The 27,594-nt window shown below is 41.4% G+C and overlaps 2 protein-coding genes across 2 annotated transcripts; both read left to right on the top strand.

Moving 5' to 3' along the window:
- The first annotated feature begins 4,355 nt into the window (after positions 1–4,355).
- Positions 4,356–12,653, top strand: LOC117841018 (lysine--tRNA ligase, chloroplastic/mitochondrial). Its single transcript, XM_034721585.2, has 14 exons — positions 4,356–4,797; positions 4,937–5,149; positions 5,582–5,693; positions 6,215–6,323; positions 6,570–6,627; positions 6,938–7,006; positions 7,116–7,223; positions 7,771–7,863; positions 8,053–8,157; positions 8,461–8,667; positions 9,798–9,892; positions 11,161–11,251; positions 11,921–12,091; positions 12,227–12,653. The coding sequence occupies exons 1-14, from the start codon at positions 4,570–4,572 to the stop codon at positions 12,317–12,319; spliced, it is 1,752 nt and encodes a 583-aa protein (XP_034577476.1). The 5' UTR covers positions 4,356–4,569; the 3' UTR covers positions 12,320–12,653.
- Positions 12,654–13,584: 931 nt separating this feature from the next.
- On the top strand, positions 13,585–21,718 carry LOC117841019 (calcineurin B-like protein 3). The gene is made up of 8 exons (XM_034721586.2): positions 13,585–14,082; positions 14,206–14,288; positions 14,398–14,457; positions 15,013–15,121; positions 15,976–16,028; positions 17,280–17,360; positions 18,589–18,701; positions 21,289–21,718. The coding sequence occupies exons 1-8, from the start codon at positions 13,962–13,964 to the stop codon at positions 21,344–21,346; spliced, it is 678 nt and encodes a 225-aa protein (XP_034577477.1). The 5' UTR covers positions 13,585–13,961; the 3' UTR covers positions 21,347–21,718.
- Positions 21,719–27,594: the final 5,876 nt, after the last annotated feature.

Genomic DNA, 27,594 nt, shown 5'->3' with positions numbered 1-27,594 from the left:
GAAACAAGCACCTAAGCAGTGGCATGAGAAATTTGATACTACACTCATATCAGCAGGCTTTTCTGTCAATGAGTCTGATAGATGTGTGTACTACCACCATGGTGGGGGTGAGGGAGTTATATTGTGCTTGTATGTCGATGACATACTGATCTTTGGTATAAATCTTGACGTGATTAAAAAGGTCAAGTCATTTTTGTGCCAAAATTTTAACATGAAAGATCTAGGAGAGGCTGATGTAATTCTGAATATCAAGTTGATCAAAGGAGAGAATGGGATTACTCTCACGCAATCTCATTATGTGGAAAAGGTCTTGAGCCGGTTTGGCTTCAAGGACAGTAAGCCTTCTCCCACACCTTATGATCCGAGCTTGATACTTCGGAAAAACAAGAGAATTGGTAGAGATCAATTAAGATACTCTCAGATTATTGGATCACTTATGTATTTAGCCAGTGCTACTAGGCTTGACATCTCATATGCTGTTTGCAAACTGAGCCGCTTTACCTCTAATCCGGGAGATGATCATTGGCGTGCGCTTGAGCGAGTCATGCGCTATTTAGTTGGTACTATGGATTACGGAATTCACTACTCCGGGTATCCTGCGGTGCTGGAAGGCTATAGTGATTCAAATTGGATATCTGATGCTGATGAACTGTATGCCACAAGTGGATACGTCTTCACTCTTGGTGGTGATGCTGTTTCATGGAGGTCATCCAAACAGACTATCTTGACGAGGTCTACCATGGAAGCAAAACTTGCAGCATTAGATACAGCCACAGTTAAGGCTGATTGGCTACGTGAACTCTTGATGGACTTGCCTATTGTCGAGAAACCTATGCCGACAATACTTATGAATTGTGACAATTAAACGGTGATAGTCAAAGGGGAACAATTCTAAGGACAATATGAAGTTATCAAGACACGTTAAGAGACGTCTGAAATCTGTCAGGAAAATGAGAAACTTCGGAGTAATATCAGTGGATTACATCTTAACTGATAACAACTTGGCAGATCAGTTCACTAAGGGGCTGTCACGTAATGTGATAGACAGTGCATCAAAGAAGATGGGTATGAGACCCATATGAGCTACACCATGGTGGTAACCCAACCTATGTGATCAGAGATCCCATGAAGTAGGATCTGGGAAGAACAAGCCATTGGATAGCATGAGAGTATCCTACTAACCCACTCGAGAAATGATGCAACACTCTCAAACCACTGCATGGCAGGGTGGCTACTGCCTTAATATATTTTGTTGGCTTTAATTAGCAAAGATGTTGCCCTGCAGAACATCTTGGAAAAATATACCTATATGAGCCCGACTGTTGTAAGGTCGCAGTCTGTGAGACTTGGGTGATCTCTAGTAAGCTCATGAAGAGACCAGGCAGTATGACGTATATGCTCCACCCGCGTGGTAGGCTACTGGCAGCCAGGTACTAGTTGCGACTTTGAGTGAAACTTGTCCGCACAAAACTTGCAATTCAAGGCTTAGTCCATTGTTCAAGTTGTGGATGAATGTAGCTTGAAGCTCTAGGCGAGAGTTCAACTTAACAGTCCTTGCTGAAATACTGGTATATCAAACAGTAGTGAGAAATGTGCAAAACACCTAAATGGATATTTGAGATCTGGTGGGGGATTGTTAGATATATGGGCTTGGCCCATATAAATGATAATTTTGAATAAATCTCAAAGGCCCATTAGCGTAAAGAGGAGGTACACCATCTATTAGTCTCATATTGCTAATAGATGAGGGTGTTGGGGCTTTTCCTCCCTATATATATGGACCACCTCCCTCATGAAAAAGATGCAATATAGACTACTATACGGGAAGGACCCTAGGTTAGGGTATCCCTAAGGTGGTCTGTACTAGTTAGGTTTTTGCCTACTCTCGCTGCTGCGCCGCCACCGTAGTCTACTCCATCCCGATTGTCGGCGTGCACTGGAGATTGGGAGAGCAGGTCTCCGGAACCGTCGTCTTCAGCGATCCTACACCGGGAGAGGGCGAATAAGGTTTTTGGGAAGCGCTCTGCGCGACTGCTCGATCGCTTCCTCCGCTTCGTCAAGTTCTTCGTCGACTCCTTCACCACGGCTCGTCTACCTCTTCGTTGCTCGGGCGTCACTCATCGTCGCGAACAACGTCAGGCTGCTGATCGTCGTCACCTGCTGTACTCGGTAGTCGTCCAGGAGCCGGTCTTCATCAAGAAAGAAACGTACGATCTCTTATCTCAAATTATATCTTCCATACTAGCTATTATGATCTGTTGCAGTCTGATAGCACTGGATAGTATGGTAGAATATATGATTCTATTTGCAATGATAGACTTGTCTAGATCTTGCGTAGACATGTCTAGTTTAATCTACTATCTGTTGATCGTATTCATGATTTATTTCTGGATTAAATTAAAACTAAAAGTGCTTATATATCCAGCAGTCAGGTTGTCCCATCAAGCGAAAACTTTGTCAATGAGCCTGTTTTTTCTCGAGACAACAACTTTTCTCTCTCTTCTTTGTCTCTCTTCTTCACATCAGCAAAAATTATACGTGACTTTGCATGAGACAAACTACGAGACTGACTACATGTAGTACTTGTCCTGTACATGTGCATTCAAAGCACGCATGTGCCAGAGTTGGCAGTTAGCTGCACGCGTGTGATATGGCCGGAGTGGGATCACTGACAGACGACAAATAGAAGCGGGCAAATCGTCCATGGAGAGGACACGGCCTGCTTGCGAATGGACCGGCCCGGTGGGAAGCACCACCATCACAAATCAGGCGACGAGATGATGATGCTAAGCCCTGTACACCTATACTGGGCTGGGCTAGGCCCGAACATTGTTTTGTTCTCTCATGATCCGGCAATCCTATCCATCTTCCGGGAGGGAGGAACTTATCAATCTTCCACTTTGAGATTCGTGCGAGGATAAGTCATCAATGGCGCAGACTCACCCTTTCTCCTCCCCTCTACCCGCGCACGGCCGCACTCCAGATGCTGTTGATGCCGCCGCACACTCGGGCTCCAGCACCGCTCGCCGTCGTTGCACCGACGAGCCGCCACCCCCTGTGCCGACGAGCCGCCCGTTGGGATTCCGGTTAGGGTTAGGGATTGGGTTGGGTTTAGGATTGCTCCATGTCCCGAGGCTATAAAGGGATGGGTGGAGGTGGTTGCCGGCCCGGCGGTGGGGGTGGTTGCCGGCCCGGCGGTGGTGGCGGTGGGCGGGCGGGACGGCGAGGCGGTGGGGGCGCCGCCTGCCGCGGTGGTGGTGGAGGCCGGTTGGGCAGAGCAAGATGCGGGGGCGGCAGGGCGCCGCCGGAGCCGGGCGGGGCGGTAGAGACGGCGGGGGCTTCTGGACGGAGATGAAGAAGGGAGATGCGGCGGCGCAGTGCTACAGGGAGAAGAAGAACGGTGTTGAGAGGAAGAAGAAATGCTGTCGTGGGCCTGATGGGCCGTGCGACGGAAAGACTTCCTGTCTTCCGCACGATGTATAGAGCGCCCCTCATGATCCGAGTCATTTCGATTGTTCTCCCGCAAAATAAAATGAATTGTTTTTCGTTTATATAAACAGTAGCGAGACAGATGGCCATGCTATGCAGCACCGTACACGGTAGACTTACCCTCGCGAACACCTCCGGTAGCTGGTAGATCTTGTATTGAAGTTACACAAATGTCTCACCGTCGACAGATATGTCGCTACAATTCTAAGAATAATTAGCTGTAAAAACGAGCATTCATGTCGAGTCAAAGACTCGAAGAGTGAATTGGACTCACCACGAACCTGAATAATGCAAAGTTCAGATTTTCAAATTGTTCTTCCTCACAAAATAGTTAATTTCTTCTTGAGTGCTTATATTTCGATGTGAATATGTAAAGGATCCGTTTGGAGGGGCTTCTCCTAAGCTAAAGCCGGTGAAGTTAAAAATAACGATTTTATCTAGCTTCTGGTTCATTTTACCCTCGACTTACAAAACGGCATTATGCTATAGTGCCTCGTTTTGCGCAAAACAGGTGAAACCGAAGTCGAAATAAACCCTCACCAACGGGACTAAGGTAAAAAGTTCTTATTAATAATTACTTTCTCCGAAAAAACTATATATCTAAATATAATATATATCTGGATCTATAGTAAAAAATTATAGTGAAAAATTATGTATCTAAAGACATCAAAACGCGAATGTTAATTTGGGAAGTTGATCGTAGATGATTCTGCTACACAAAATATATAAAATTGATCAGAATCTCAAAGTTACGCCGGAACCGTTGGATGGATTCTGGACGTCGGATATGGGGCCGCAAGTTACGCCGTCACTGAAACCGGCTCCCTCAACGACACCACCCGTCAGCCTTATCTTCTCAACACCGCCGCCGCCGCCGCCGCCTCCGCACCACGCCGCTGGCCGCCGACACCGCCGCCTGGTCCTCCCTCCCGCGCCACGACCTGCTCCTCCCGCGCCGCCGGCCACCTCCTCCGTCCTTTCCAACTCTTCCTTTTGCGTCGTCTGCCGCCGTCCTCTCCAACTCGCGCAGCGAACCGAGAAGAGCAGCGGAGACGCCACCAGACAAATCCATTTATTCTTATGGAGGCGCTGCGGGCGTGGAGGGCCTCCTCCAATCTCCTCGGATTCGCGGCCTCCCGCGCCGCCACCGCCGCCTCCGCCGCGAGGCCACTCCACATCCGCTGCTGCTCTGCGGCTGCCGCCACCACGAACCAGAAGCCGCCGCCTCAGGACCGTCGTCGCCGTAGTGCCTCCAGCTCCAGCTCCACCTCCGACCGCGACTCCATCCGCGCCATTCGCCTCAAAAAGGTCAGGTTTGCCTTGCTGTGCGTCTTCAGCTATGCGTCTTCAGTTCTGCAGTGTTAGGTGCGAGCGTTCTGTTACCCCCCAATTCTTGGTCGGTGCTGCTACTGATATGCTTGGGATCGTTGGTTTGACTGGTTGCTAGGTTGAGGAGCTAAGAGGAAAGGGTTTTGAGCCATATGCTTACAAGTGGGATAGGACTCACACGACTAAGGAGCTCCAGGAAGAGTACACCCATCTTGAGAATGGTGAAGTCTGTGAGGAGGCAGCGGTCTCCATTGCCGGTAGGATTGTTGCCCGAAGGGCATTTGGAAAGCTTGTTTTCATGACTGTAAGAGACGATACTGGGACTATTCAGGTAGGTTCTTGAAACTGACTTGCCTTATTTTGTATTTTTGTTAGCCAACTTATTTTTCAGTCAGCTTAATGTTTGCAATCAACACTCGTAATTTATAATGTGATCTTGTGTAGGATTCTCTTGTATTCATCATGGTTACCATTTCACCTTAGAATTTGATATCAGGTGGATATGCTACCTGATATTGTTGCACTTGTAAGGCATTTTTACATAGCAGCTGAGTTAGGCACCAACGCTATTAGGTAATGACATAATCTTCATTCTGCCAGTATGATTCTTTTTTCTCGAACGATTCAGCCACTATGTAAATGAGGTAGATCATGTTCTGCAGTTTTAATTGAATTTATTGTTATTAGTAGCTAGAGAAATATGATAACTTGTATGGCACTGATTGTGTGTTTCTGAGCATTTTTTTTCTTTTGGCTATGATAGCTTTACTGTGAGAAAGACAGCCTTACGGAGGACCAATTTGAGCAACTGAAGGCATTTATTGATATTGGTGATATCTTAGGTGCAAGTGGATCCATAAAGAAGACAGAGAAAGGTTCAGTAACTAAATATTTAATTTCTCTATGGCTTCACTGGTCAGTATTCACCTCAATTTTAAAGCACAGGATATCAATGACTTTCATGAAGTATATTTCTACAGTACTTTGCTCAGAGTTGCCAGTATTATTCTTATATGGCCGAGCAAACATTCAAACCTGACGTTTGCTCTTTAGACTCCCCATTTTTTTCTGCATTATGCTGCTTATAAACTTTAAATTTGTGGAGAAGAATTTGTTTTGTGTGGATTGAGTTCCTAGTATTACCACCTGATTGTAAATTAAATTTGAATAGTGAAACGTTAAGCAACCTGCTTCACTTAGCAGATAGAATAAAAAAACAGCTAAATAACAGACTGCACAATTAATCAACCTGGGCTTCTAGAGTCCAGGGCTATATCTGATTATAGGACTTGATTTCAGTGTGTAATCCTGATAATATTGATATTGATTCATTGCTTATCCTCATTTTGTTGTTTACCTGTTGTCCATATTCTTGACATGTTGGATATCACTGTAGGGGAACTATCTGTTTATATGAAAAATTTTGAGATCCTCACAAAATCCTTACTGCCACTACCAGACAAGTATCATGGTTTAACTGATGTGGACAAACGTTATCGTCAAAGGTTGGCTTTCACCTTGCTTCATCTACCTTCTAAGTCAGATTTTATTCTGATTGTAACTAGTACCCATTTGATACTCTAATATATTCTATCAGTGTACAAGGTTGACTAATGGATAAAAAAGTACCCCTCCCTTCAGAATTACTGTCTTAGCATCTTTATTTCTATTTCTTCGGTCCTGGTTTAAATGATTTCATTTTTTTAATGGAAAGTGGAATATTCATCTGTGCCATCGTTGATCCATGACAGGTATGTTGACATGATTGCAAATCCTGAGGTTGCTGATGTATTCCGAACTAGAGCAAAGGTATTGGCTACATGGAGTGCTGAATTTGCATTCTGAAACTTGTGAACTAGATGAGATGTAAGAGCAAAAATGTTATCTGTTTAATGATGGGCTATTAACTACAACTATTATTATCTGATTTGGGAACTCCTATATCATTCAAATATTATGTGGCACAGGAACCACGTGTTTCTTTAGAGGTTAAAGTAAGGTTATGGGATGGAGAAAGAAAAATGTATATGTTGTAAGAACACGTCCTTAGGTCCTCCCGGAATGGCTAATTCAGGACAACTTCTTTTACAATTAACTTAGATATTTGCATTTTTGACAGGTGGTTTCTGAAATCCGCAAGACAATGGAATCATTTGGTTTCATTGAAGTTGAAACTCCAGTTCTACAGGTGTATACTGAAAGAATTAGGTTCTTTTTGTACCACTATGCTTGAATCGTTAGTACTGTATTTTCTGATCCTTTTTTTACAACATTACACATCAAAATGGTAAAAACAGGGAGCAGCAGGTGGTGCTGAAGCTAGGCCTTTTATAACCTACCATAACTCACTTCAAAGAGATCTTTACCTGAGGATTGCAACAGAGCTGCATTTGAAAAGGATGTTGGTGAGGTTACAGTTCAGTTTTCGGTTCTTCAGTTTCGGTAACTGCATAGTTGATTCTCAAACCAGTCCATGACACTATCGTTTTATGTGATACAATTTCTTTCCTGTACTTTGATAAGACTATTGCTAGGAAATGCTGCATGTAGTATCTTCATAAATGTAGTATATAACAGACAACAATGGTATTCTATTAATTTCAGTTTGATCTTAATTTAGCATGTTAACACAACTATAAATCAATAAGATTTGTAGTTTTTCCTAGCTACATGTGTCTCTCTACTGGTTGATATCAATTGTTTTTCCTAAAATACTAAAGTCACACAATTAGGGGCATATTATATTTCTTCTTAGAGGAATTTATCATTTTGAGAATTTTATGCTATATAACTGGTGTCTCCCACCTTTTTAGCCGTTCATTAGCATTTGATGGGTGCCAATGAGACCATGCACTGTGCCAAGGGTCCATTGGAAGAGTTGTACAACTATTCTGCCTCAGCACCCATCTTTTTCTTATTTTCAAGGTTATGACTACCGTTGACAAAGTGCAGGTTGGAGGGCTTGAGAGGGTCTACGAGATTGGAAGAATTTTCCGGAATGAAGGCATCTCTACTCGTCATAATCCTGAATTTACCACTATTGAGGTAGGAGTTTATCCCCCAACCCCTCCCCCTCCCTCCCTCCAAACTCTCTCCAAATATGCATGTAATTAATGGTTTACTTTTATCCGTGCCACTATATATTCTATGTTTCCTTGTCTGCCTCCCTTTTTGCATGGCAGAATGTGCTACATAAAATTGAGCCTGGCTTGTTGCCTTGTATTTGCAAACTAGATGTATGAAGCATATTCAGACTATGAAAGCATGATGAATATGGCCGAAGAAATTGTCACTCGATGTGCTATGGCTACTCATGGCAAGCTTAAGGTTGATTATCAGGTAATCAGTTTTTATCCTGCCATTTATTTTAAGTTTATATCACATCCTCTTTTGTTTAGAATTGTGTGGAAATGCATGCTTTATCATGGAAAAATCATGCCACGATTTGTTACTTATTCCAATTTGCTATATTACCTCGAAACCTGTTTTTGTGCAATTTCACCAATTTACTATCGAATATTCATTCTTACCTTGTAGCACAGATGTTGATGGAAACCAGTCCCATTGACACTTAAGATGCACAGCTATATATTTCTCCCTTTATACCCATTAGTTAACATGGTCCTGTTCAATAAAACGCAGGGAACTGAAATTTCTCTCGAAAGACCATGGAGGAGGGAAACCATGCATTCTCTTGTCAAAGAAGCAACTGGAATTGACTTCAACAACTTTGGCCAAGATGTTGAATCTGCTAAAATTGCTGCAAGAGGACTGCCAGGGATCAAAGTAGGAAGCAGTGAAAGTACTTCACTGCAATCCTGTTCATCTGTTGGACATGTTCTCAATGAGGTAGGCTTTTTTATACACTTTTTTTAGTTTTCAATAAATGTAACGAGTCATCCCTTGGTTATTTAACAAGTGGAATTAGACAGCTTTCCTACAAACAAAAAGTGAAGTTTTTATTTATCATAAACAGAAGTCAGTAAAAATATTCTGTTAGCTGTTGCCTTGCCATCAGTAGAAGGTTGAAGCTGAGAACTGTAGGTGGCATGAACGCTTGATGCACTTGTCAGAGTTTGGAGAAGCTAAATGCCCACATTTTTGAAAGACGAGATTTAGATTCTAATTTTTATGGAAAACATTAGGAAGGATCCTACTATATGCAAAGCTTGTAAAAATATAAGTACACACAAGACAAAGAAAAGGAACAAAGAATAAGAAGGGAGAGAACATACAAGACCTTTAGATAGATACCAGACTCCATGGAATCCGGCAGCCAATATAGCTCTCAATCTCCTATTTTGTGGGTGGTTTGATCTTGGCATGCTTCCTTGTTATGGGATCAGAGGCAGTAGTATGTTGAGTAAGCATGCTATTAGTTAATGTGTGTTGCTGATTTCTGTATTTAAGAATTATCTTCTCCTTACTTTCTTATAACTATGAATATATTGTTGCAAATTTAATCATGGATATGGATGGCATGTTGAAAGCTTATCTGGAATATTTCTAATAATTTATGCGTAAGGAGTTTACTAATGAATTTTACAGATGGTGTAGTTTGTTGAATATGCACACCCAAGATTACTGTGAGAATTGTGCTTTCTTGGTTTGCCTTTCCTGTTAATTGTATCTAGCTATGTGCCTTGAAGTTCAGATTAGAGTAGCTCTGAAATATTGCAGGAGTGCATTGTTTAAGTAGCATGCTGTAATCAAACATAACGCCCCATCCTTGAAACTGCAAGATTTCAATGTGTCTTATATATCATGCTGTCAAGAGGCTCATTTAACAATTCTACATCTAATGGCAGGTTTTTGAGACTTTTAGATTAGAGTAGCTCTGAAATATTGCAGCAGTGCGTTGTTTAAGTAGCATGCTGTAATCAAACATAACACCCCATCCTCGAAACTGCAAGATTTCAATGTGTCTTATATATCATGCTGTCAAGAGGCTCATTTAACAATTCTACATCTAATGGCAGGTTTTTGAGACTTTCGTTGAATCTACTCTAGTACAACCAACATTTGTGCTTGATTACCCAGTTGAGATATCACCATTGGCAAAACCACATCGGAGGTAAATACTCCCCCTGTTTCAGTTTACATGGTGCCTACATATTTTGAGGGTCAAATACTGTAAGGTTTATGCTTCTTAAACATTTTATTAGTTTAGTGACATAAATCTTACTGTTTGATTCCTTGTGACCATTGTTTGTGTTTATTGTCAACATAACATAAAAGAAATTAACATTAAGTTCCATTTTGGGGCATTAAAAAGTCAAAACACAACTTATATCTCACTATTTCAATATGGAGGGGTATTTTTCTGGTTAAGCACTTTTTAGGGGCTTTCGATAGATATGCAACTCCATGACAAAAAATCTCGTTAATGGAAAATTGTGCACACAAATACACAATAGTTTTATTATGCATTACGCCCATTTGGACTCGTGTTGTAGACACATTTGTGGGCAGGCAACATATGCACAGCAAGGAGTCAGCTTGAGACAGAGATAGACTTAGTCGGTTTGTTTAGATATTGCATAGGAGAGGCCTCTAGCTGAGTTGGTTAGGTGGCTCCAGTAGCACTCCTCAGGTCCTGGGTTCGACTCCTCGTGGGAGCGAATTTCAGGCTGGGGTTAAAAAAAAAATCTCCTCGTCTGTCCCACGCCAAAGCATAGGTCTAAGGCCCGACCCAGGTCGTTGGTTGTCTCACACGGGCTATGGTGCTGCTATGTAAGGGTGGGGCAGGGGTTCGGGGGTTTTCTCGACCTGCGTGAGAAGGTCTTCTTCTTAGCAAAATGCTCAGGGGCTGTCTTACCCCCCCGCAGGTCGAGTTTTTTTTAGAGTTCTGCTTGAAGATTGTTAGGCTGGTTTGTTAGAGATAGACTTGGGATGAGTTGTAAGCTTATGGAATTGTAACTGCACAGACCCTATATATTGAGGGTGAGGTTGATCAGGAAAAGTAAGCAAGTATAAACCTTAATAGCTCAGAGCCTGCATCATGAGGGCGAGTTTGTTTATCTCTTGTCCCGAATTAGCCTACCTATCTTCCAAATCCCACTCCCATATCACATCGGCTCCTATTTGCGCTCATCATTCTAGAAACGGTTGATGCTTCTGCAATCTGTGCTAAAGGCCAGATCATTAATAGGTTATCTGCTCATATAACTTTAAAACTTTTCCACACATGCACAGTTCCAGATTATATAATGTTCTTTACTGGATGCTAGTGACCTTTCGGTACAAATTAATTGTGTTATTTATTTTGGTTATCTGAATAGAGTGTCTGTATATATGATGAACTTTTGTGTTCACTTCAATAGTTTGTTTCTCTTGCTGTAGTTATGCTGGCCTTACTGAGCGATTCGAACTTTTTATATGTGGTCGTGAGATTGGCAATGCATTTTCTGAGCTCACAGACCCAATTGATCAGGTAAGAATGTGTCACTTTCTTACTGCATACCTAAGTACCATCATTTGAAGCATTCTTTGTGAAGTTCGGTAAGGACATCGAAAAGAAGTTTGTGTCCTGTGATCATATGCAAATATTTGTAATTTATTTGCAGTTGACAAGCTGTAAAACTACATGTGGTATGGAATGGTCTAGTAGTATGAAACATTTTATTTTATTTTGCTTTAAAACCTCTTTGTCCCACTGACCTCTGACCTAGCTTGGGTCCATGTGCAAGAACCCCAAAACCTTGGTTAAACTAAAACCTAATCTGCAGCAAACAGTTACTTCTGGGTATTGACACAGCTTGTTATTGCTATTAGTGTGGGTCCATACTCGAAAGGCTTGTAAACTAGACAGCAAGGCCAAACCAAGGTGTCCTATTAACTTCCAACAGTCTGCCCGTGATGTACCACCTTACAGCTTAAAGTAGATATCAAATTTCCCCGGCAAAAGCTCCTTCCTGGAAAATGGAGAGAGAAAAAAGATACAGTTCAGTCCCTGAGTGATAGGATGTTTTTGATGATCATTAAGATAGCTGGAAATCACATACATGCTTTTTAGCTCCATGTCTTGAATTCTATCTCAAGCTATCATCATTTTATAGGTCACTTTAGTTTCAAAGGAGCAGCATGTTTTCTTTTCTTGCAGAGGAGCCGTTTTGAAAATCAAATAAAACAGCACAATGCTAAACGTGCTGCAAGTGCTAAGGTCAAATCTACTGAGGATCAAGGAGATGAGGATGATTATTCCTATGAAGTTTGTTTAGATGAAGACTTCTTAACTTCTTTAGAATATGGAATGCCACCAGCATCAGGAATGGTATGGCTGATCAACTGCTTGCAGCTAGTGTGTTATAGTGGTTGCTAATTTGCTATTGTTCTTAGAACTATTCACTTAATTATTTATCAAGAACATGTCGCTTGTGTAACTAACTTTTTAGGAACTTTACCTCAGGGCCTGGGTATCGACCGGTTAGTAATGCTTTTGACGAACTCTGCCAGCATAAGGGATGTTATTGCCTTTCCCGTCTTGAAGATTCAGCAATAGATCCTTCCTTTTAGGTAAGAAGAGATACACTATTGGTAAGAGAAAGTGTGGTTGTCAAAGCAATCATCGGCAGGTTCCTTTTTGGGCTTGATTTTACATTTGTTAACCTTTTAGCTGATAGATATGGCCATTGATTAATCGATAAATTGTGATGTACTATGGTTGAGTCCCGACAATATTTATAGCAAAAACAGCTGATAGATGTGTCAACACTTGAATCAATAATGGATTCCACATATTTCGTGGGATGCAATCAATGTGATTCAAAACAGCAGGAAACTCTTGACTCACAATGCATAATACCTTGAATTATCATTCAATAAATTGTTTGATATATGGACTCTTGAATGTATTGCTTAATGTCTGATTCCTAATGATGCAGTGTCATGTGATTCTAGATTCATGGAGTTGCCTGTACAATGTAGTCCATGTTTGATCTAGAATTTTCGCTTAATTTATAGGAGCAGTTTGCTTGCAGCAAGTCCGGCCAATTTCAATGGGGAGTTTCATGAGAGTTCCGTGGTATTAAATTCAATGCCACATCAGCAAAATTGTTGACTTGGTAAGGTAATTAATAGGGGGAGTTTCATCAGATGAGAGAAGAGTTTCATTCCCATAACACTCATCTGGTACAGTTACCTAATTCTCAGTCTAGATAACTGTACAATGGAACTGTGCACTAAGACTGGGCTAACCCACATAATCGGGACTCGGGACTAAAAACAGGTGGGGCTAAGACCTCCACATTATCTCTTGGCGCGTATGTAAAAAGGGAGGATGAAATGGACTTTTTTTTATCTCCAACAGCTTTAGTTCAAACAGGATAAATTTTAGGTGATTATGGAAACTTAAAGAAGTGAGAAGACTCAGACTAGATGAGATGATGTGGTCTACTGGTGTATCACAAGTTGATTATGTAAAATATGTAGAAGGATAATACCATTTTTCATATTTCTACTAATTATGTGCACACGAAGAATGAGAATTATGAATCATCCTTTTTAAAGGAAAGAACTTAATCGAGCTTCGTACCGCCTTCCGGTCTCTGGATTAAAAGTACTCCCTCTCTCAGCCGTTGGATCGGGAAGCAGTCAGTCAAGAATGGCCCCATCCCCCTCCGTTCATCTCGGGTTCACGTGCCTGATGCGCCTATGCGAGCACCTGATCGTCCTCGGAACACGGGGGAAAAAAATTAGCACGAGGCAGTGTGGCACCCAAGCACGGAACAGGGAAGAGTGTGGATGACCGAAGAGGAGAACCAAAAAAGAAAAAAAAAGAAATTCTAAAAAAAAAAACCGAAGACCTCCACCGTGTCATCCTCCTCTTCCGAAATTCCCATTCCCCAATCCGTCGGATCGCACCACCAGCAGCAGCAGCCGACGACGACGGCGGCGACTGCCGGAACCCCTCCGGCGGCCAATCGCGACGAGCCCCGGGCTCCCCACCTTCCAAACCCTACCCGTCGAATCGCGCGCCTCGATCCGTTCCCGCCACGCCGATCCCGCGCCGGGCCGTCCAAAATCCGGTCGGGACTCTCCGCCGCCGGGCGTTGATTGGGGATTCAGAATATTAGGCGCCGCGAGCCGCGGCTCCCGCCCGCCGATGCTTGGCTAGCGGAGGAGGCGGCGGCGGTGGCGGTACCATGTTGCAGTGCCTGGATGGGGTGAGGCACCTCTGCGGCGTGCTCCTCAAGTGCTGCGACATCGACCTCAAGCAGCCCAACGGCCTCGAGGACCCGGAGGTCCTCGCCAGGGAGACCGTCTGTACGTTCAGGCTGCTACTTTCGCTTCTGCCCCTCGCGTTTTCCTAGCAGCGCAATCGATTCCATTTCCAGTTGTGTTCTCTTTGTCTTACGGCATGGTCTGCGTGTGTGGCTGTGCTTGCAGTTAGCGTGAGCGAGATCGAGGCGCTGTATGAGCTGTTCAAGAAGATCAGCAGTGCCGTGATTGATGATGGGCTGATCAACAAGGTTAGTGGGTACAGGCCCAGCCATTTTTCGGGGAATAGAATGATGCTTCTCTATACATATGATCTTGAGGTGTGATTCGGTTCCTGATGCTCTTGTCTTGGCATGACAGGAGGAGTTTCAGCTGGCGTTGTTCAAGACTAGTAAGAAGGAGAGCTTATTTGCTTATCGTGTAAGACTACATTGTATTTTTCTGTTTTACTGTTTGTTCAGTGTAGTTGTGCATGAAAAATTAGTGCTGTTTCGTATATTGTTCATGATCATTTATTGGTCCTCAATGCTCTGGAGCACGAGATCTTGGGGGTTGGTGGAAAGTTGACTTGTTGATTGGGCACATAGATTCTATTAGTGGAGGAGGTTTCTCTGCAATGCGTTTTTTTTTCGTGCCTTCATCATTCACTTGTAATTTGTTTCTCATCACCCCCATCATTATCAGTGAAACCAGCAGGTAGAATGTCCACTATGCGCTGCTAAAAAAATAATCATTTATGGATTGAAGCTATAATGCCAAGAACATAAAGCTACACTTGCTAAGTTTTCTTTTGCTAAACAAAAAACATGATCCATGCCCTCCAATCAGAATTTGCAATAATCATTTATGATGCTGCATTTATATGCCAGTAATTGTATCCAATAAGAAAGTATTCAAGTGAGAATGATGTTGATACATGATATTTATTCCATCTTGTATGGCAATAGTCTTTACCATTACCCCCTGTTCTTGCAGGTATTTGATTTATTTGACACAAAACACAACGGAATTCTAGGATTTGAGGAATTTGCCCGTGCTCTCTCAGTATTCCATCCCAATGCTCCTCTTGATGAGAAGATTGACTGTAAGTTCATAAAAAAATTAGGGCAATTCCACGGTTGAGTCCAAAATCAACCAGTGCACTAGAGCAGCCGCACACTCTATTGCTCTGTTCAAAACAATACAAAAGGATACCTTTAAGGACACATGAACATGGTTTATTATAGAAGAACAACTCATTTTTGCCTCCACTCTGCATGGCAAATTTAGTTATTTGAACAACTAATAAATTACCAGAATGTGACCACTAGTTGCATCGCTACAACTCAAAAAGTGAAGCTTAGTAACATTGTACTGCTACCTAGTGTGATTAATTTGCAAAAGTAGTTAAGTACTATCCAGTTTTATGAATTTGATTCTGCCTTGCATGTAGATGCTGAGGCCTTAGGGTTTTGATGCAATATTTGCCACCAAATGCCCTGTCCATTATTTGTTTGATAGTGCTATTAGAGATGTTAGCAGAAAATCATGTCAAGCATTCGCCACAGTCTGGGGAGTACGGTCGCAATACTGAAACTCAAAAGGAATTGACAGGTTATCTCCCTTGTTCTGTGTGCATTTAACAAGTAATTCAGACTTGTGAGTGCAACAAAAAGCTGCTAGTCATAATCCATACTGAAGTTTTCCCTTCTGTGGACCATCTTGCTATCTGTGAATATTTGGTCTTTCTTGACTTGGAGGAAATGTCAATATGGGCTGTAACTCTCTCCAGTTCGGTTCTTTGATATTGCACAGCAATGTAGGAAAACAGGGGAATTCCATAAGTTTGTTTTTAACATATATTCGTGCCTTATCTATATTAATCCTGCTTTTGTTCCTTCTATGTTTGTAACTGAGGGTAGAAAAAAAAACTTAGAGCTGTCTCTACAATCCTTGCAGTTTCGTTCCAGCTATATGACCTTAAGCAACAAGGCTTCATTGAAAGACAAGAGGTATTTGCTACTGAACTTAACATGTTGGTAGGATAAGGGTTTTTAGGTAGCGCATCCAACAACCCGGGTGATTAGCTGGCACACTTGATATCTGCCTTTTCATTTTCCATTTGTTTTCTGTTTTCTTTATTTTTGTTCTGCATTTTGATCAGTTTTTGTTTTTCATTTTTCTTCTCTAATCATTGCTGGCAGTGTTTTTAAGGCGTCGCCTAGGCAACAAGGCGGTGGTGGTTCGCCTCGCCTAAGGTGTCGCCTTAGCCCGCCTAGGCGTCGCCTAGGCGATAAGGCGGTGGTGGCTCGCCTCGCCTCGCCTTAACGCTTTAAAATCCGTGATTGCTGGTCATGTATAGCCAGAACTACCAAACAATCACCCAATTCCATCTGGTTAAATACTTGCTACCGAACTTTTATTGCAATGTATTTGGTTATCATGAATCAGATTTGTGTTCAAATTGATACCAGCCTTTTTCATCCATCCTATATACTACTTGTTTTTCTTGTTGGACTTTGTCTCTAGCCTTATCTAACATGCCTGGGACAAGACTTTGTTGTTGCGTGTATACTGGTTTTAGCCGTAGGAGCTTTGGGTTCCTGTCATGGGAGGTTTGTAGGAATCAGTCAATATAGAATGTTGGGAGACGTTAAAAGATTTAAGAAATGGATGACCACAGGTTTACATCAATCACGCAATGGCTTGGTCCTGGTATACAAATAAAGGAAAAATTGCAATAATTCACCTGGAAATATGTCAGAGTTTGATTTAACCCTACAACTAGTTTGTCACTTTAATCCCCACTAATATATCACTGTTTGAACTTTAGCATGCTGGGTCTTAATCTGACTTCTGTCACTTGGCCAACCAGCCCTCTCATGTGCTGATGTGGGCTTGGGTAAAGTTGTTGGAACTGGACCCTTCAATATGAATTTGTTTGGTCTACCAAAGTAGCTTGATGTGTATAGAGCCGAAATAGTTTGCCTCCAACAGACAGTGAAAATCTAATTTAGGTCAGATTGTTTTTCTTTTGCAATAGATTGGCATGGTTCATGAAACATATGTTGCAGAGTTACACTTGTACTCTCTCTCTTTTTTTGTTGTTGAGGAAGTATACCTTTTATTGTTTGAAATTGCTGTTATTTTTATTTGAGCCAAATAACTTTCCTGTGCAAATTTATGCTTGTTTATAAAAGAAATGTGATCATCATCTTTTACATGCTGTATCTTAATGATTTCGTTTTTTTTTTTGCTATTAGGTTAAGCAAATGGTTGTTGCTACACTTGCTGAGTCAGGAATGAATCTTTCAGATGAAGTCATAGAGAGCATCATTGACAAGGTGCACTTGAAACGTTTTGCTTTCACATACCTGCCTAGCTATTTATTTTTGCCATTTAGAATCCGTACCCAGTTAAGCGTTTTTAGTTTATTAGGAGTCTTGGAATTAGATTAAGAAAGGAGTCCAGACAGCAGCATCACCTTGTGGCAAGGCCGCAGAGGATTCCTGGTTGGTTGTAACTATTGTGGACTTGTGGTCCACTGGTTGGTGGAAGAAGTATGTTGGGAGGCAGCATGTAACAATACTAGGGCAATAAAGTGGCTCTAATGCTGTCTAACTCGCCCAAGAAGAGATTTAGGAAAGATGAACATGTATAGTGGAGCTTGGGGTTTTTTGTCTTGTTACGAGTTTATCCTAGTAGAACGCTTTGTAGAGTCTTGGTAGAAGTTGATGTCTTCTAATTTTGTCAAGTTACTGAACTATATAACCCATAATTGATAATTCTGTGGGACCTACTTGTTAGGTTATAAAAGTATTAGTATTGTTTATGGTTGTATTCTTTTTGTTGATGAAATAAGAATTAGTCCCTAGTGACTCACCCCAATGCATGTTTGAACTCCTTACACACTAACCTCCTTTAAGCAATGCCATTTGGCTTTTCCCTGTATGGTAGTGTCATTGTGAATGAATGATTATAACATAATCTTTCTGTTGATAACACAAATTTTACCGCTGTCAGGCTAAATTGAGGCTGTCACTCAATAATATTTGTCAACACAAGATTTTACCGCTGCCAGGCTAAATTGAGGCTGTCACTCAGTAATATATGTCGATCCTTATTGAATAGAGCTCTTAGCTTGTGTTCGTTACTTTTTAGTAGATACTTTGAACATACTTTTTGTGGTAACACAAATGGATGGCTATAACCAATAGTGCCTATTTGATTTGGAGTGTTGATTTGAGTTAACAGACTTGAGTTATGACGTAGTTTCAAAACATACTAGTTACTATAAACTATAGTGTAAACATACTAGTTAACAGACTTGAGTGTTGATTTGAGTTAACAGACTTGAGTCATGACGTAGTTTCAAATCATACTAGTTGCCCCCAAAACAAAACACTTTATACTATATGTTTTTTTTTGGGGGGGGGGGGGTGCGGGGGGGGCGGCAAAAGGTGGGTTTGTAACAGCAAATTGTTGAACAAGTGCTATCACATTGCAAACTGACTGGCACATTGCGTGCTATTGTATTGTTTTGTTAAATTTGTGTTTTTCTCTTGCTACAAGACTTTCGAGGAGGCAGACACAAAACATGATGGGAAAATCGATAAAGAAGAATGGCGGAATCTAGTACTGAGGCATCCCTCGTTATTAAAGAACATGACTCTTCAGTACCTCAAGTAAGAAATACTATCTTGTTTGTGCACAGTTGACTGTTTACTTTTTAATTGGTTTTCCGTGAAACTAGATAGTGATGTTGATGAATGATACTCCCTCCATTCTTAAATATATGATGCCGTTGACTTTTTTCATTTGTTTGACTATTCGTCTTTTCTACAAATATTTTTGCAAATAGATAAACCTACAAGTTAAATCTAAAGTACATTTGACAATAGACATAATGATACACATTTTACTTTAGTTAACTAACTCGTTCAATAGATATTGGTGGTCAAAGTTGGAGTAAAAAGTCAACGGTGTCATATATTTAAGAACGGAGGGAGTACTTGAGATAAGGCCAGGTGTTATGTGCACATATTTTTAGAGATTGGAGCGGGGATTTGTGGGAGAATTGGGGGATATAAAGACTTAAAGAGAGGAAGGCGGCCCCAGGAGGTGGCCATCGACCTAGGATTTGGGGAGTGCAGGGGCGCGACAGCCACAGAGTGCTGGTGTCCTAGCCCTGGGCAGAGAGGGGGCTAGGCCCTTGATCTTCTACTTATAGTTTCTAAGGGTACAGGAGGCCTCTATATATATTGAGGAGACTCTAATTGGATTGCAAGTATCCTAACCTTCCTTATTTTAGAGGGATCCTTTTCCATTACAAGAGATAGACTTCCTATCCAACTAGGCTCTAGATCCTTGTTCATTATTAGACTCCGTGCCCGACTGGGAGGGACTGCGATACAGTACCCATAGTACTGTTCACGCCGGTTAACAGTTCCTAGGGCCCTGATGGGTCACTTATTGGGCCTAGACACCTAGTTGTTCATGGGCCATGACATCAGTATAACGTAAGAGTTTTGGTCTGCTTTTGAAAGTTTTACTAACACATTAGAGTTATCTCTGCATTACTTATGCAGTATCCTTTACCTGCTGCATCTTATACAACTTTTCTAGACATGGAAACATTTTAAAAAATGCCAGAAAACTTTTCAGAGAAACTTCTTTCGACAACATTTCCCAAGAACATCTTTGACAAATAAAGAAATATTGAAAAAATAAAATAAAACGGAGCTTGCCAAGCTGCTGCTCAGGATGCACCACATTGCTGCTCTGAGGATGCAGCGTGTTGCGCTGCTTGGCAGCCGCCTGCCGCTGCACCCTGTCAACTGCCTGCCCCCCCCCCCCCCCCCCCCACACACACACACACAGCGCCGAGGCCACATGCAGACCTCCAGCGGGACGACGACACCAGGTCCCCGATCCCTGCTGCGAGGCGCGCTAGGCTGTCAGTCGCTGAGATCTGTCGGATCTTAGAGAGAATGGGAGGGGGCAGATCTGTGGGAGGTGGTGGAGCGTCCGCGTTGGGTCTCCCCACGAGACCGTCCTCTGCCGCATTGAGGAGGGTCGCCCTTGCGAGGCTTGGCTGCTGGTCACCATCATGCCAGGACTCCCTCGCGCTGACTCGGGTGAGATAAAAAGAGAATGTGAATGAGAAATGAGGCTGCAGGAAAATCAGGGAAAAGGGGAAAGAGCTGTGAATGCTGTGGGCTCCACGTGTGTGAAATAAATACCACTGGGAGTGCTGTGAACCGTGCTTAGGTCCTCCATGAATGTCTTGAATCCGTGCATGTTCAGTGAGCTTCTGCAACAGATTAGTTTTGATGAACATTTTTACTTACTGGAGTAACTCCCAAAAATATGGCATGGGAATTTTGACACATGCTTCACCTAGCAGATTTGTCATCCAAAACAATGTAGTCCTCCCATTGCCCACCTTCACCATGATTGAGGCTTGTGTAGTCCTGCACAACCACGTTTTTCTCAATATAAATATCGGATGTTCTGTTATCAGTGTGCTTGAACTACGGTCCAGCGATCCCAAACTTAGTGCATAACCATGATTTATCAAAAGATCTGGGACACCAAAGTCATCAAATTCAATTGGCGGACAGACTTTATTCCATGGAAAGCAATACTTGCGACTTGCTGTCCTTATTGACTTAGTTGAAACAAGCTTTAATCACCTATTTATGCATTTTTCATAGCTAATAATTGATAAATTGGCATGGCTGAAGGGAATGATTCGACCACTACCTTCCACCCAGTGAGCGTAATTCACCTTTCCACTTAGGCAACTTTGGCAGGCAGCAAATCCTATAGACAAGCAGCTGATTGGCATAGCTGAACATTTTTTTTCTAATTTGGTAATTCTGAAACTGTCAAAGACAGGAAGGATTCTGTTGGCATATCAAATTCAGTCAACGACAAAGTAATTAACGATGGCCATAACATCATCCACATAAAAAAGAAGCCTTTAATTATCACTCAAGGCACATTGAATCATGAATTAGAAATTAATGTTAATGTTTCAGTTTGAACCACACCATTTTTTGATAGTGCTTGGTTCAGAGGGACATGTCAAACCATTATCAAGTCATCATCTCATATCTTTTTGACTTTTTTATTTTTAACTTTGAGGCATGATAAATTATATATTCTGTTGTAACTTGGTCTTGGTAATTGCTTCTTGTTTGCTTCTGTATGGTTCTCTGCCTACCTCAAAGTTCACATTCAGAGTCTAATCATAATGATGCTGGGCAGGGACATCACCACTACATTTCCAAGCTTTGTCTTCCATTCTCAGGTTGATGATACATGAAACTATGAGATCCTTTTTTGCCCCTAATGAAACATCAGAAGGTAGTCCCAGTGCTTTTTTAAGCAAGCTTTCCAATGTTGGTTTGAAGGTTCAGCAGATGCCATACCGTTCAGAAGTTGTATGTTCGTTCCGAGAAGTCAAAGCTTTGTTGTTAATAACACCTTTTCATTTCTTGTTCAAAATTCTGGCTGAAATCAACCCTCTGTTTTTTTTTAATTTGGTTGTTGACTAATTCTTGGTGTACAAAGCTGCAGTTAAAGTTCCCCATTAGTGAATTGTATTTTATTCAGGAAAATATTATATTGTATATTTATGATTAATGACTGCTGGAGACAAGCCTGACTCAATTGATTTGGTTACCATTACCTGCAATGGTGGCTATCCTTTTTAGAATAGGTATCTATATTGTTCTGCTTGATTATTGTGATTTGTAATTATAAGCTGCTCAATTCATTTGAAGGTTGCAGTCATTTTTTCTGTACATGACTGCTCGTAAGCAGATGCGTTGAAATCTATTTTCTGATCTGATGGGTGCGTGACATGGTCACTGGAGTAGCTGGTCGGTAAGTTCATTAACTTCTGGTGTGTGTTCGATTGCAAAGAACAACTTGTCTTCGGCAAGGATGTCAAACCTAACTGGGGGGCATTGCTCTTTTGCACGATTGATAGTTGTATGCCAGGCTAAACTTGTTTGTTGGGCAAAAAATACTTTTAAGACGATCTAGCGGAGGCAAACATGCAACCTACGAACTATGTGATATGCTGTTCTTCAGACCCTCCATGGCAGAACCGCAGATCTTGCAGCATTGCTCGAAGCCCCAATTTCGTGCTCTGCAATGGAATTCCATGCTCGTTGTGATGATTTTAGCTCAGGTCTGAATTTTCTCCAGTTACTTGATGTTCTGGTGTGAATTTTTTTTTTACCTTGCGTTAGAGTTTCTAATGTGATTGTTCTGAGCTCTAATTCCTAACAATGGATCTTGGAAGGGAATTGCAACATTTACCCAACTGACATTTTTGCAATTGATCAAGAGTGATAAAAGGAAATACGGTTTACAGGTGCAAAAGGTCACAAGCTTTCAAAAATAGGTCCTATACATTCTAGAGGTATTATTGTGCACAAGAAAATTGAAGTGCAATGATTACAGTTAAAAAAATTGAAAAAAAGTACATTTTACTTCTCACAATCCATTTTATCCGCTTAACCCAAATAAAATTTAGCCTTACTTTACTAATTCAATTGGTCCAATCTACTCACAAAATGTGAATTAAATAGGTCTTGAAATAAAAAAAATGTAGAAAAAATAGGTTGGGATTTCACATACATATTTCGGGTAAAAAAATTATGGAGATACAAATATTTTGATTTACTGCATTGTTGGCACAATAACGTAACTGATGATGACCACAGTTGGGTCTAACTCGCGAGTTAACGGCATGCACACTCCGACAGCACTAGCTAGAAACTAATTAATTGACCTTTTATCTTTGACCGCTGACTAGCGGCCGCCGCCCGTTTTCTGCTGATTCTGCGCACCTCTTCTGGAAAGAGCACGAATGTACTGCTAGCTAGTCTGCTAGTTCAAAAAGAAAAGAGATGGGAAATACGCTCACTCGAAGTTGTACGGTACAAGTATGTACTTCTTGTAATATTGGTTGTCTAGAAACTTATATATGTTCTTCAAGACCCGATTTGGTATATCTCTTGCAGTTGACTCGTTTATAATATCCGGGTCCATGAAATCGATGTCATAGTATCCTTTCCTCTGGCAAGTTTGAATCTCCATCCTACATGATACAAAATCAAATAGGAGTTAAGATATCGCACAATAATTAGAGTAGGGATTTTGAAGTTAGAGCAATTTAAAGACTTGCAGAACCCAGGAACTGATGAGTGACTTGTCAAGTGCGTCAATAAAAGGAAATAGAGTTCCTCCACTAGCACATTTATAATATCTTCCCTATAGAAATAATGTTGATCTCCAATTCAAACTTCGAGCATGAGTAAATTGTTGGCTGAAACCTCCATGTACCATTGGTGCAATTTTTACATCTTCGTTGGAAGATGATCCATCAACTGCGGCCACACAAGCTCTTTCCCTAACTCAAATTTCCATTTACCAACCCTAGTGTGTTTTGGGATGTGATCCTCCCCTCGAAGTTGAGCTGCGGTGAGATTTGTATCTTTGACGAATAGAAACATGTTCTTATCAAACTCCGAAAGCACCTAGAGTGGGGCAATCGATTGTGCGGTCGTAGTCAGGTAGCGATGGTGTCAACTGTTCTCCATTGGGACCTATCAACGGGGCGTATGATCATTTCATGTTTCTTACGTTCTTTTTTATGCCAACGCATCAACTTTGCATGTTTCTTATTTCTAAACAAACGCTTCAAGCATGGTACTATAGAGAAATACCATATTATCTTCGTAGGAACTTTATTCTTGTTGGCCTGCCCCTCAACATCACCGAGATCATCTCACCTGATCTTATAACGCAGTGCTTCGTACACAAGACAAACCTCCAATTTCTCATATTCCTCACCGCGATAGAGGATACAGTCATTAGAATATGCATGTATCTTTTATACCTCCAAACTCAGAGGGCAAACAACCTTTTCACTTCATACGTTGAGGATGGCAATTCGTTCCCTCGGAAAGCATGTTCTTTATAATTTTCATTAACTCATCAAAACCTTTATCAAAAACTCCATTTTTTGCCTTCTATTGCAGCATTTCCAGTGTGGTACCCAACTTTTTTGCCCCTGTTTGCAATCTAGGTATAACAATTTCTTATGATCATCTAACATACGCTCGGATTTCTTTGACTCCTTCACATTCTCGCAGTTTTCCTTTGCATCTCGCAACACCTGACCTAGATCGTTGGTAGGACCTTCTTCTGCAACCATCTCTTCTTCAGCCTTGCCCATTGCAGCATCTACAAAGGTACCTCCTTGAGTCTAGTCAGGAATGTAGTTACCATCTTCTTCATCATCGTCATGTTCCATCATAGCTCCTCTTTCCCCGTGCTTGGTCCAAACGAAATAGTTAGGCATGAATCCCGAACTGTATATGTGGGCGTGAATAGTCTTTCTGGATGAGTAATCCTTCTCATTTTTGCACATTCAGCATGGACAACAAATGAAACTAGACGGCGGCTTGTTGGACTCTGCAAGATCGAGAAAACCACGCGAGGCACTAATATACTCCATGGAGTGTTTGTCCGCGTTGTACATCCATTGCCGATCCATCTACAAAATATTACTGAACCAAAGATATTATGATCATCCATAGAATTATACATGAAACATAACAAACATGATACAAATACCATTAAACTTAAATGTTGCTGAAAGTTTAGATAGAAATACACAAATTTAAATTTCAGACCCAAACAACATGATACACTACAACAAACTCAAATGTTGCTGAAAGTTTAGATAGGAATACACAAATTTAAATTTCATACCAAAACAACATGATACACTACGACAAACCATCCAATGAGTACTTTCTAGGAGGACTTTAAACATCCTTGGGCCGCGAAGATGAAGGTTTCGCTGACCCAGCCTCATCATGTGGTTTATTTGTGACTCCTGCGACGGTAGTACTCAATGGACCTGAAACCTCCGGGACTGGCGGTGGAGCATAATGACCACCAAAAGGAGATTCCTGACCCGCTGCAACAGCATCTTCATGACATCTTTACAAATAACGAAGCATTGCTCTCTCCCACGTACTCATTTTGTTTGGCTTATCATGAGGGCCAACTATGATTTTTCCCTTGCCACGAGAGGAACGATGATCGCCCCCACCATCGCCACTACCTCCAACAGCAGTAGCCATATCTATGTGCCATAATTTATTTAGCTCATATTTGCAAATGATAAAACTATGAACAAATTATATTTTTCCCCACAATTTATTTAGCTCAAACATAACATATAAATGAAATTTTTCTCCATTGTAGGTTATTCTAAAAATGACTAATTACATAGCTCTATGTCATCTTATTATCCATATGTACCATAATTTATCTCGCTCATATTTACAAATGACTAAAATATGAACAAATTATATTTTCCCCGTAATTTATTTAGCTCATATTTGTAAAGAACTAAACTGTGAAATTATTCCTCTAATCTCGTATCAATTTCTTTGACTAATAAGAAACATATAGCATCCAAAAAATTGTAGCTTATTCTAAAAATCACAAATATGAGCTCTAAATAACACATGCATATAAATGAAAACTTTCCCCATTGTACTTTGTTCTAAAATCATAAATTACTCTAACTCTAAAGCATAAAACTTTGTATCTAACCAGATATCAAGGGAGGATGAAGTGTCTAACCTTTAGAATACTTGAATGAGTGAAATCCTCACGAAATGGTCAAAAATCTGGTAGCACCTCCCTTATTTCACCATGAATGGATGAAGCTCGAGCTGTAGGAAATATCTCGGATAGGAGGAAGAAGACATCTGATTCAAAGGAGGGAAGTTAGTACCGGTTGGGGGCTCCAACCGGTACTAAAGTCAACCATAGGATCACGGGGGGCTCCTGAGGAACTACCCGTTAGACCCAATACTAATGCTCATATTAATACTGGGTTAAAAATCAACTGGTACTCACTAATACTCAGTTTTTCAGTAGTGGACATCTGCAAGCATGCATGCTGTCATATGTGCCATCTACTGTCCTGTGACTATGCGTGTCATTTAGCAGGACAACAATGTGTGTTGAGCCGACACTTTTTTATTTTGACAGTTTATTATTAACTATAATCTCTCTACATGCATGCTTGAAGAAGTATTACCGAGCACTACGGTGCGCTTTTCCAAGTACTGAGTAACCAGCAGTTTCAATACTAGCAAAGCTAGCATGTGTTGCCCCGTGTGGTTAATTAGCATGCATGCGTTCCAGGTATAATCCAGCTTGCTGATTTTTTTTTTACAAACACAGATGCTTTATATACACGCGCGCGAATCAGCACTGTCAACAAAAGCACGCCTGCACACTTTACCCTTACAAACACATTAAAGAGATTGTGCCAATGAATATTGAGATTGACGAAATTACGATAGACGTTTGTAAGTAATAGGTGTTTATAGGCTAAGAGGGGGAGGGAGTGAATTAGACAAATTTAAAATCCTTAGCCTATGACTTTCACTATTTATTTCAAAATATAAACTAGATCCTACTATCTAGATGTGCAATCTATGGTTGATCTAGTGATTCTTCCTACCCAAAATAAGTTTTGCAACTTAGAGCCAATCCTATCAAGATACTACTCTAGTAAGTAAAGCACTCTAGTAAAGTACTCAAGTTGCAAGTATAAAATGCGGAAACGTAAAGGAGTGGGTTAGAAAGAATGCAAACTGGACACGATGATTTATCCCGTGGTATCGGTAGGCAAATGCCGCCCCTAGTCCACATTGGAGCTCCACCGAGGATACGCTCTCGGTCACTAAGTCTCTCCCGGTCAATGTCTTGGACTCGCCACAAAGGCTCATGCCAAGCCAGATGAGGAGTTTCCCACTAAGGCAAGGCTCACAACTCCCTCTCTTCCGGTTACTTTGACACCGTCTTCACTACGGAGTTTCTACACCAAGAAAGGGGTCTCTTCGTCCCCCGCACACGGTCGTTGACACCGCTCCACACCAAGCCGGAGGGGCGAAGACTTGTCGGCGAGCCACCAAGACTCCCTTGTACGACCGTGGTTCACTCCTTGAACCGATCACAAGGTAGCAACACCTTGCACTCCCTTTTTTCTAGGCCTATCCCAGCACTAATCACTCTTCTAAACTTGTGCTAAGCCTTTGATTAATCTCTTATGTACTTTTGGTAGCTTGGATGTGTTCTTGATAAGTCTTGATCTCCAATGAATTTCTGCACACTCCAGCTACTCCAAATGAGGGGGTAGAGAATAAATAGCCCAACATATCAAAAGAACCATTGCTCCAACGGCTAGAAAAACAGCTCCAGGAATTCGTCCGACACTTAGTCCAATGGAACCATCGGAATAAGCAGTGCTGCAATATGCTCCTTCGTATTTTGGCCATAATTCTCAACTCCGAACTCCGATTTTGATTATCTTGTATTTGTTGGAAAGCTTATGAAATTCTACACATGATTCTAAAACAATCTAGACCATTCAATCACATTTTGAGCACCGGATGAATGCTAAAATTCCAATGGTACAGTCGGACCTTCCGGTCACCACGTCGCTACTCTTTGTATTTTGGTCAT

The sequence above is a fragment of the Setaria viridis genome, chromosome 9 (genome assembly GCF_005286985.2).
Source record: "Setaria viridis chromosome 9, Setaria_viridis_v4.0, whole genome shotgun sequence".
NCBI classification, from domain to species: domain Eukaryota; kingdom Viridiplantae; phylum Streptophyta; class Magnoliopsida; order Poales; family Poaceae; genus Setaria; species Setaria viridis.
This window is presented reverse-complemented; position numbering and strand designations above follow the sequence as displayed.

Coding starts and splice junctions, on each gene's coding strand:
- LOC117841018 (XM_034721585.2), top strand. CDS start 4,570: ATGGAGGCGCTGCGGGCGTGGAGGGCCTCCTCCAATCTCCTCGGATTC. Junction 8,158..8,460: donor AGCTTAAGGTTGATTATCAG/GTAATCAGTTTT, acceptor AATAAAACGCAG/GGAACTGAAATTTCTCTCGA. Junction 8,668..9,797: donor TTGGACATGTTCTCAATGAG/GTAGGCTTTTTT, acceptor ATCTAATGGCAG/GTTTTTGAGACTTTCGTTGA.
- LOC117841019 (XM_034721586.2), top strand. CDS start 13,962: ATGTTGCAGTGCCTGGATGGGGTGAGGCACCTCTGCGGCGTGCTCCTC. Junction 14,289..14,397: donor ATGATGGGCTGATCAACAAG/GTTAGTGGGTAC, acceptor TTGGCATGACAG/GAGGAGTTTCAGCTGGCGTT. Junction 18,702..21,288: donor ATGACTCTTCAGTACCTCAA/GTAAGAAATACT, acceptor GATGCTGGGCAG/GGACATCACCACTACATTTC.